This window comes from Ovis aries, chromosome 10, assembly GCF_016772045.2.
Source record: "Ovis aries strain OAR_USU_Benz2616 breed Rambouillet chromosome 10, ARS-UI_Ramb_v3.0, whole genome shotgun sequence".
NCBI lineage: Eukaryota > Metazoa > Chordata > Mammalia > Artiodactyla > Bovidae > Ovis > Ovis aries.
The window spans coordinates 17206743-17218102 of NC_056063.1; the positions used below are offsets into that span (position 1 = coordinate 17206743).

The 11360-nt window shown below is 43.7% G+C and overlaps 1 protein-coding gene across 1 annotated transcript in view; it reads right to left on the reverse strand.

Moving 5' to 3' along the window:
* The window catches only part of HTR2A (5-hydroxytryptamine receptor 2A), a 64722-nt gene extending 63278 nt beyond the window's left edge, over window positions 1-1444 (reverse strand). Inside the window, exons 1-2 of the mRNA XM_004012066.6 lie at window positions 1285-1444; window positions 86-829 (exon numbers count right to left, since the gene is read on the reverse strand). Coding sequence (XP_004012115.1) covers window positions 86-497 — 412 coding nt within the window. The 5' untranslated portion in view covers window positions 498-829; window positions 1285-1444. The remainder of the gene's footprint in view (window positions 1-85; window positions 830-1284) is intronic.
* Window positions 1445-11360: the final 9916 nt, after the last annotated feature.

The window sequence follows — 11360 nt, forward strand, 5'->3', positions numbered from 1 at the left end:
TCCCCTGAGCCCAGACTCATCTGCTAATGACATGCGTGCGTTTTGTTACCCATGTGGGTACAGCTAGGAAGCTAATGCCACTCACCATAGAGGATGGTTAACATGGACACGGGCATGACCAGGAAACCCAGCAGCATATCAGCTATGGCGAGTGACATCAGGAAATAGTTGGTGGCATTCTGCAGCTTTTTCTCTAGGGACACTGCCATGATGACGAGTATGTTTCCGGCAATGGTTAGTATAATCACTACCGCTGTCAACAGAGCAGACCAGTTCTTTTCCTGGAGATGAAGTAAGGAGAAGCAGGGTGGTGAGAGACAGCCCTCACAGGAAAGGTTGGTTCGATTTTCCGAGTCCACGGTCCAGTTAAATGCATCCGAAGTGTTACCTTCTCCGGAGTTAAAGTCAGTATTGTAGAGCCTTGTGTCAGCATGTAATTGCATTAAGGAGTTCGTAGTTGAGCTCAAAGAAGTGTTTTCTTCACAGAGAATATCCATTTCTAAGCCGGAACTTGTAGCAGATGAAGTGTAAGAAAAACCTTACCGGTTACAGGCTCTGGTCACCATTCAGCTTTATGTCCCCAAGCTCTGTCACAATGAGGCTGGCGTATGTGCTGGGCTCCATCGGTTGGCTTTTCTTCTTCCATTATTACAATAGAAGATAAAGAACTGCGGTGGCTTCTTTACAGTGCTTTCCTTCACAATTTCAGTAGAATCCTCTGTCTAGCTTCTTTTCTTTTTTTTCTCTCCAAAGCAAGATCAAAAAAGCAGCATAAACTTTTAAGAGAGAGGTTGCTGAGTTTTGAGGAGTCAGGGAGAAAAATATAATCCTGGCCAAAAAAAAAAAGAAAAGTTTTGTTAACTACCAGGACTGTCATTTAGCTCTATCTCATTCCATTGGTTACACTGATCATACTAGTTTAGCCACAGCAGCGTTAAAATAGCATTCGATCCCAAACAGTGGGGCTGCAGGCAGCCTACAGTACGGCAGGCTGTTAAAAACACATCCAGGGTAAATCCCATAGTAAGTATAGTGGTACTTTGGGTTATAGTTGTCAGTCTTGGGATGCATTGCCCCGACTGCCTTCAGGAATTTCAGCTTGTATTCTGTGGCTTAGTTAATCAAAGGGAAAAAAAAAAAAAAATCTTAAGGATCAGCAGACAACTTTCCACACTGGGAATTCTCATCGAAACAATTCCATGGCGGCCAAGCAGCCTTTCAAGCCAGAAAGAAAATGACACAAGCGTAAAACACAGCAGCCAGCCGGAGAGCGCGGCAACTTACACGGGTCCTCAGGGTCCGCCCGGGAGACACGCTCGGCTCATCTGTGACTCGCTGCATCTCTCCTGGTGATCAAGCCGGCAGAGAGAGCCCCTTCTCCCCGAGCGGCCACTGCCAGCATCGTAGTAATTCGATTTCTGTTTTGCTGACTTCAAAACTGTCTGGGAGAGTCGAGCCAGTGCCAGCGTTGCCAGGTCCGCGGCGGCTCCCTCTGCCCCCGCCCGGCTGGGTGCTCCCTCCCTCCCGCGGGGCTCGCCGGGCAGGGCGCGCGGAGACATGGTCCCCGGCCGTGCGGACCGCGTCGCGGGCTTCCAGTGGGCACAGCCGCCCACTCCAGGGACTCCCGCGTCCCCGGCAAGGGACTTGCTCCCCACCGCCGCCTGGTTCGCTCCGGCAGCCCTCCCTCAGTCTGTGTCATAAACTGCAAGGTAGCAACAGTCAGGGAGGGCGGACCAGAAGGGCTGTTTTTTTTTTTTTTTTCATTTGCTACATATTAACAGTGGGAAGTTTTCCTTTTTTTTTTTTTTTTTTTAAATTTTAAAGAGAGTAACGGGAGAAATCGCCTTTGGTACAGATTCCTAAGGCAGGTAAGCCCTACTGTGATATTGTTTAGGGTGAAAGGTGAAGAGAGAATGTAAGTAAAGGCAGAGAATGGTATTTCCTCGGAGCGCTTGTGCTTCCAGGCAGAGAGCTTATTCCAAAGTGGAATTCCTGACTTCCGCGATTTGGGCTCAGAATGCCTAGCAGATTTTTGGTAATAACGCTGAGAAGCTATTAGTACTATTTTTTTTTTTTTCCTTCACATTTTTAAACATACCCATTAAACTAGCTTATTTTCTGCAGCAGAAATATACCCCCTAGAAGTAATCCAATACTTCCCACGGGGAAGAGAATAAGTTTTTCCAGAGATAACATTAAGAACAGTCACCTTTACTTGTAAGAAAGCTCCTTCTCAGATTTTTAAATAAGGCAGATATGTCTGGAATCTCTGTGTGTGTATGTGGGAAAATGGATTCTTTCCTGAATAGTTGAGGTTTTCTAGGTTTCTGTTCATCTTTTTATTCTTTACATTTTCCTTAGCCAAATACACCTCCTTTCTCATTCCTTTAACATGGTTTTGGCCAATCTGTGCCTTCACGGTGGATTTGCCTCAGATATTTAGTTGCCCAGCAGGCCCTTTCATCTCTAGCCTGGGCGATGTTGGCCTGAGCATCATTTCCCCCTCTCCCGTTCTGCCCCCACCTCTTCCTGCTTATTCCCATCCTTCCACTCGGTTAGAGAATCACCCTCTCTCAGACAGCTGGCTATTTTCCACATCTCTTCCCTCCTTTTCACTGCCTGATCTTAAGTCTCCAGGGCCACCTCTGTGTACACATTTCTCGAATCTCTTCTCCAGCCTACAACCCTCACTTGTTTGATTAAAGGCTGTATCATATTCTCCTGGGCTTCCCTGGTGGTAAAGAGTCTGCCTGCAATGTGGGAGACTGGGGTTCGATACTTGGGTGAGGAAGAGTCCCTGGAGAAGGAAATGGCAACCCACTCCAGTATTCTTGCCTGCAGAATCCCATGGACAGAGGAGCCTGGCAGGCCACAGTCCATGGGGTCTCAGACCAGTCAGACAGGACTGAGCAATGAACACTTTCACTTTCTCATTGTCTCCTGGGCTGGAGCAGGAATCCACCCCTCTCTGCCCTTCCTGTCTTCCTCTGACTCCTCTGCTTCCCTTGGGATGGGGGTTGATTGCCACGTATTACAGAGCCAGCTGCGGAGAGAGCACGGGCTTTTGAATCAGAGTTCCCCAGGTTTGAGCCACAGCTCTGTTACTCACAAGGAGTAACAGACAGTCAAGTTGCTTCATTTGATTGCAGTAAAACTAAAATGTGATAAGGAGTAGAAATATTTAGCCTATGTCTGGCTGCTCTGGAAGAATGTTAGCCGCTTTAATTCTTATTAATATTCTTACTGATATTACTAAATGTGGCACTTTGTGCCAACATGCCTTCAGTCTCCCTAGGGCACGCGGCTCCTGTCTGTGCCCATCCCCCACTGCTCCCACCAGCGGCCTACATGCAGATGAATTTGTCAATTTCTGATGATTTTAAAGCATTTCACTCCCGTTCACTGTGTCTGGAATACTCCCCCCACCACTTTTGTGTCCATTTCGCAGATTGCTACTCAGCTTTCAAGGCTCAGTTCCAATGTTATGTCCTCTGAATCCCAGGCCAACCGTTACCACCTGTGTGATGTGGGTGAAACTACTAACCTCTCTGTGCTGTGACTTCCTCATCTATAAATAGGATGTAATAATAATATCTACCTCTGGGGATTGATTTGAGAGTTAAGATTCATGTATTTGCCTGGAACATTTTACACCCTCAGTAAAGGTTAGTTGCTGTTGTTACTACTGTTGTTTGGCTTACTGTTACAAAGCTTTCCATGGCATTCTTTCTGCACGGAGGCAGACTATAGCACCTTCTATTTGAACGCGTCCCACATTGCATGCAAGCGCTAGAAGGGCAAAGATTATGTTTTTATTATTCATGGTATATATAGTTGGTGCTTAGATGTGTTTGTGGAATGAATGAATGATTTATAGTCACTTGTTTACATGTCTGTCGTCCTTATTAGACAGTGAACTTCTTATTCATCTCTGTACCTTCAGTACCAAACATAACGTCCCCTAATGGGATGTCCTTGGTAGATGCATTATTGTTAAGGAATAAATGAACTGATTCAGGGAGAAAATTCTAACTCCTTTTTCATTGTTTTATCCAACGGGATTAATTTTATTTATAAAAGGCAAAGGAAGCAATAAGGTCCTACTGTGTAGCATAAGGAACTATATTTAATATCATAATAAACCACGATGGAAAATAATATGAAAAAGAATATATATTTACATACATATATATTATATATATATATGTATATGTTACTCTTGCCTCGAAGATTCCATGGATGGAGGAGCCTGGAAGACTGCAGTCCATGGGGTCGCTGAGGGTCGGACATGACTGAGCGACTTCAGTTTTATTTTTCACTTTCATGTATTGGAGAAGGAAATGGCAACCCACTCCAGTGTTCTTGCCTGGAGAATCCCGGGGATGGGGGAGCCTGGTGGGCTGCAGTCCATGGGGTCGCTGAGGGTCGGACACGACTGAGCGACTCCGCTTTCACTCTTCACTTCCATGCATTGGAGAAGGAAATGGCAGCCCACTCCAGTGTTCTTGCCTGGAGAATCCCAGGGACGGGGGAGCCTGGTGGGCTGCCGTCTGTGGGGTCGCACAGAGTCGGACACGACTGAAGTGACTCAGCAGCAGCATGTGTATATGTATGCATATGTGTATATATATAACTGAATAAGAGGGCTAAGGCTCTCCCTCTATCTGCTGCTGGAAGTGTTGGCAGCTGTCGGCTCTCAGCGGATCCCTCCCCTGTTCCAGAGTGCCCCACCTTTGTGGTGGCTGCATCACAGTTAAAGTCCTCCCCCTGGCTGGCCCTGCTTCCCTACAGCTGTTGGTCTGAAGCTTTCCCTAGTGAATCTACACACAAGGGTTCCTAAGGCGCCCAACCTAAGACTTCCAATTTTAAACTTGCGTTTCAGTGCCTTTATGCCACGTAAGGAAGACTTGCATGGTTTACAGAGACAGAAAGATAATTATTATTTATATTGATGAGTCCTTTCTTGCTACTCACTTGGAGTTCTTCAATAGATACTATCTTTAGGTAGCGAAGATAGGGTTTACTCTCTAATTATTGCCAGAAGGAATTGGAGGTCACTAATATAAAAATAAAAATAAAATTTATTATTTTGGGCAGAGGTACTCCAGTACTTAATAGGACTTTCTCTAAGTGTGCGTTTTGCAACTAGTTTATTGTGGGGGATTCACTAAAAATTGTTGATTTTTATGTTTTCAGTGACTGGCATTGTATACATAGCCCTTGTTTGAATTTTTCCAGGCTAAAGTTACTGGGTTCTGAAATATTAATGCCTTATACATGTTAATATATGTAAGACAGAATAAAGTTCTTTGAGCAATTGAGTCTGGAACATACAGTATCCTGTAGCCTCATCTCAGGAATTTACAGTGCACGTGCTAAGTCACTTCAGTTGGGTCTGACTCCTTGCAAGTCCATGGACTATAGCCTACAAGGCTTCTCTGTCCATGGGATTCTCCAGGCAGAAGTACTGGAGTGGGTTGCCATTTTTTCCTTCGGGGAATCTTCCTGACCCAGGGATCGAACCTGGGTCTCCCACATTGCAGGCAGATTCTTTACCACTGAGCAGTGCACAGAAGTGTGTTAAGGGCTCTGAGAGATCCTGCTGTGAAGGCATTTGTTTTCTATTTTTTCCCACTCCCCTTCCAGCCCCCAGAGTACTCATTGCAGAAAACTTCTGTGTGTTTAAATCACATTATATTTTGCATTCATTAAATTGTTAAGATCTTAAATGGTTTAATGCATTTTGATAAATATATACTCATGTAACCGTTACTCAAATCAAGATCTCTACCATTTCCACCATGGTGTAAGTTCCCTTATGCCCTTTTCGGACCTTCATTTAAATGGAAGCATGCAGTACGTGCTCATTTGGTGTCTGTCTCACTTTGCTTAATAGTATGACTGTAAGAGTCATTCATATTGTTGTGCAGGTATACTGATTTTTTTTTTTTTTTAGTAGATTGCAATCTGGGAAACTTAAATGGACTGGATGTCTGGGGTAGTCACTTGATTTTATTCAAAGAAGCATAGACTAACTAGCTCCTTCTTTTGTCTGTCCTTTTATGCTTTATTTTTAAAGACAGTGGCCACTTTAACCTTCATTTAGTTGTATCTGATTTTGTTCTGAATTGGCAGCATAGAATTTATTTATTCCATGTTCTTTCACGTCACAATAGGCCCCTGAGATTTCTATTACTCAAATCTTACTAATGGTCTAAGAATGAGAAGAAAAAAAAAATTCACAGATTTCCCAAGTGGTGTGTAATCAATCCATCATTTCCTTTGGATGTTCCAGTTTTGAGGTTTGGAACAAGCCAGGCCCCCTGAGCACTGCATGCTTGGAAAGCAGTGTCCTGCATTGCCTTCTGTTAATGCCATTGGCATGTGTGAAAAGAAACCACTGCTTGAAATGAGCTAATGACCCTGTCGTCTGTCTTTTCAGTTTGCCAACACGGGTGTCTAGTTTTAATAATATTCATTAATTTCACAGATAAAAACTAAGTGCTGTGTCAGACAGTTTGAGGAGCTAATACTGTGAAGATGGACAGTATTTCTGCCTTAATTCATTCACTTAAGGAGTTTTTGGTGGTGGTAAGCATAAGTACAGAGTTGAGGTATAAGCTTGGCTGTCCATGGTATGTTGATGGTACTTGAAGTCTGAAGCTCAGTGAGATCGGCCAGAGAGTGAATGGGATTATGAGAGCAGAGAGGTTTGAGGGATGAGCCCTGGATTACTCCACTCAGGGAGGTGTAGAGGGGCTGTCAAGAGGGCTGCACTTTTGTTGGAGGGTCTAGGGGAGCTTAGATCTAATCTTACTTTCCAGTTTCTAGAGGACATCTGTGCTCCTTGGCTTCTTCCATCTTTAAAGCTAGAGGCTAGAAGGGGATTTCTTCTCATGCTGATACCTCCCTGGTTCTCTGAAGCTGAGAAAGAGTCTCCACTTTTAAGGATTTGTATGATTAGATTGGGCTCATCTAGAAAAATGCAGACTACTCTCCCCGTCTCAAGGCCTTTAGCCTTAAACCTGTGAAGTTGTACTTACCATTTTAAGGTACCGTAGTTACAGGTTTGGAGGACTGAGACATGGGCATCTTTGAGGGTCATTACTCAATCCACATCACAGTACTTTAAAGAGCAAAGGTTATGACAGAGAAGAACAGAAGCCTTGGACCAAGCATGCCAACATTTATACTCTAAATCTTAAGGGTTTGAAGGATTCAGCAAATTAAAAAATCCCTTTGAGAAGTGGTAAGACAAGCAGGAGAGTCCCACGTCATAGAATCCAACAGAGGAAAGTGTCTTAAGAAAAAGAAAAAGGCCAACTCTTAACTATACTCCGATATAAAATAAAAATGAAAAAAAAAAAAAAAAAACCCAAAAGAGGCCGAAAGAAGTGTACCATCTTGAGATGGCTGTTTAGATGAAAGCATTGAAGAATCCATTGAATTTGGCAACACAGGTTAGTTGTTGACCTTAGTAAGAAATAAGAACAGTTTCACTGAAAATGTTCAAGTATACAAGAGCGATGCGGTGAGTGGATTTTGTCCGGAGAGTGTGAGGTGGAAGGATATAAATAGTAAGTTATATAATGTCTACAAGTGATAGGTGTTAGAAGAAAATGAAGCCTGGGGTAGGGACTGGAGTAGATTTGTAATAGCACGTGGTCAGGGAAGGCTTTATGGGAAGCTTGTATTTGATCAATGACTTGAAATAGAATGATTCGGGCAGATATATGGGGAGTGGGTGAAGATTGTTTAGCAAGTTTTTCTCCAAGCGAAGACCTTAAGGTGGTGGGGCAAGCCTGGGATGGGTGAGAAAAAACAAGGAGGCCGGTGTGGCTAGAATAGCATGAGTGGGCTGGGAGTTCTGTGGAGAACCTTACAGAGGCCGGAGAAAGGATTTGGCTCATCCTTCAGTGACATGGGAAGCCATTTGATGCGGGTGGGAGTATACCACGCTCTGAGATAGATTTAAATTGATCACTCTGGCTGCTTTGGGGACAGAACGAGATGAGGGCTAGGTGGTGGGTAGGAGGGAAGCACGATGTCCGTTTCATGTGAGAGGATGGCGGCTTGGACTAGGGTAGTGGTGATGGGTTTGTGCGAAATGGTCAGATTCTGTGTATATTTTGATGACAGTGTCAAGAGTACTTGCTGATGGATAGACAGGATGTGGCATATGAGAAAGAGAGGTGACTAGATTTTTAGATCTGGACAGCTGGAAGGATGGAATTGCCCTTCATTGAAGTGCTTCAAGGGCGAGCAAGTTTTGGGTGAATATCAGATCAGTTCTGGACGTGTTAAACTTAAGATGTCTTGTGACCAACAAGTGACTGTGCTGTATACAAGGGTCCAGATAGACAAGGATACAATGTAAATTAGGAAATTGTCAGTGGATGGGTGATGTTGAAAGACATGAGATAGGGTGAGATTTTCCAAACATTTGCGCAGACAAAGAAGCAGTTGGACAGCTGAATCCAGGGATACCTCAACGTTTAGAGGTGAGATCACTGCAGATGGTGAGTGCAGCCATGAAATTAAAAGATGCTTACTCCTTGGAAGAAAAGTTATGACCAACCTAGATAGCATATTGAAGAGCAGAGACAGTACTTTGCTGACAACGGTCCATCTAGTCAAGGCTGTGATTTTTCCAGTAGTCGTGTATGGATGTGAGATTTGGGCTGTGAAGAAGGCTGAGCGCTGAAGAATTGATGCTTTTGAACTGTGGTGTTGGAGAAGACTCTTGAGAGTCCCTTGGACTGCAAGGAGATCCAACTAGTCCATTCTGAAGGAGATCAGCCCTGTGATTTCTTTGGAACGAATGATGCTAAAGCTGAAACTCCAGTACTTTGGCCACCTCATGCAAAGAGTTGACTCATTGGAAAAGACTCTGATGCTGGGAGGGATTGGGGGCAGGAGGAGAAGGGGACGATCGAGGATGAGATGGCTGGATGGCATCACTGACTCGATGGACGCGAGTCTGAGTGAACTCCAGGAGTTGGTGATGGACAGGGAGGCCTGGCGTGCTGCAGTTCATGGGGTCGCAAAGAGTCGGACATGACTGAGCGACTGAACTGAACTGAACTGAGAGCCATTCAGGGAGGCTAAGGTGTAGGCGTGGTGAGGAAGGAGGAAAAACAGAAATATTCTCTTCCCTTAGTCTTAGAAGCCAAGGGAAGGAGATATTTCAGGGAGGAGAGAAGGCAAAGGAAAGAGCATTTAGCTTTAAGAGTCATATAGTTGAAGAGCATTTCATTACGTGGGAAGTTATTCATGTGTCAAATAAGAGCAGGATAAAAATTCCATAGGGTGTGATCTCAGCTTTAAAAAACACGTATGCGTGGTCCTAGACTGAAAGGAAATGCATGAAAGCATTCACAGTAATCATCCAGGTCAAGAATTAGAGTCATGTTTTCTTGTTTATGTTTACTTTGGATTTTATAAATTCTCTGAAGCATGTATGTGTTAGGTTTATAAACAAAATTACTTTACAATATTTAAACAAATTAAAGGTCATAAGAAGAGAACCAGGAATGATCTTATGTTCTGAAGATGACAGAGATACACTGGCTTCAAGGTGAGATGTTAAAAAAAATAGCTCCTCTTTTAAGCATGGCAGTTGTATTATTCAAGATTATTATTGGTAAATGGAAGAAATCCAAGACAAAGAAGCATCAAAGGAGATTCTTATGTAATTGAAAAGTCCAGGAATGGAACTGATACTTCAGACATGGCTGGACCCAGTGGCCAAAAAGATGCAGGCCGTTTCTGTCCCTGAAATATGTTTTCCTCTCAGTCGACCTGATTCTCTTTGGCTGCACCTGACTTCCTTCCTGCGACTGGGAAGGATGATGGTTGGCAGTTCTGAATTTACATAATTTGTGATTTAACTTTGTGACACTCCTATATTACCTGCAGGACAGACCCTGATTGGACCTCCATGGGTCACATGCCCATCTCTGAACCAGTCATGGTGGCTAGGGGAATGAAAAGTGAGTCACTCAGTCCTGTCCAGCTCTTTGCAACCCCGTGGACTATACAGTCCATGGAATTCTCCAGGCCAGAATACTGGAGTGGGTAGCTGTTCCCTTCTCCAGGGGCTCTTCCCAACCAAGGGATCGGACCCAGGTCTTCTGGATCACAGGCAGATTCTTCTGGCTGGGGGGATGGAGCCCTTGAATTGGTGGCCAGTCTGGGACCTGTGCCTGCCCATACCTGTCGGGAGAGATGAGTGCAAGGTGCTTGTTTCACGGGGACTGTATGGAACGGACCCTTTTGTCAAACAAAGATTTCTTGCCCAGACTAGTAAAACAGTGACTATTCACTGTTAGTAGAAGGTAATACTCGGTAATACTTATCCTTTTTTTTTCCTGTGTGTTTTCATTCCATCAGATTGGCTCTGGTGCCCAAGTCATACTTAGGTACTTTAAGAGACATTGCGCGCATTTCAGGTCACAAGGAGGCCACTTGGTACATTCTCACTGGAGAGGCAAATAGTACTCCAGTTGGTCAGTGTCCGAAAAGTGTAAGTTTGTTTCCTGATATATCTACTTTACTACCAGGCATATCCTAGAGTTGGGGAAAATGAATATATGATTACTTAGGTGCTTACTATAGAGCAAAAGGATAACCTCTTTCTTTAAAAAAAAAAAATGACAAGACGAACAAAATAGAAAACCCAGAGATAAATCCACGCGCCTACGGTCACCTTATCTTTGACAAAGGAGGCAAGAATATACAATGGATTGAAGACAATCTCTTTAACAAGTGGTGCTGGGAAAACTGGTCAACCACTTGTAAAAGAATGAAACTAGAACACTTTCTAACACCATACACAAAAATAAACTCAAAATGGATTAAAGATCTAAATGTAAGACCAGAAACTATAAAGCTCCTAGAGGAGAACATAGGCAAAACACTCTCGGACTTACATCACAGCAGGATCCTCTATGACCCACCTCCCAGAATATTGGAAATAAACAAATGGGACCTAATTAAAATTAAAAGCTTCTGCACAACAAAGGAAACTGTAAGCAAGGTGAAAAGACAGCCTTCAGAATGGGAGAAAATAATAGCAAATGAAGCAACTGACAAAGAATTACCTCAAAAATATACAAGCAACTCCGGCAGCTCAATTCCAGAAAAATAAACAACCCAATCAAAAAATGGGCCAAAGAACTAAACCGACATTTATCCAAAGACATACAGATGGCTAACAAACACATGAAAAGATGCTCAACATCACTCATTATCAGAGAAATGCAAATCAAAACCACAATGAGGTACCATTTCACGCCAGTCAGAATGGCTGCGATCCAAAAGTCTACAAGCAATAAATGCTGGAGAGGGTGTGGAGAAAG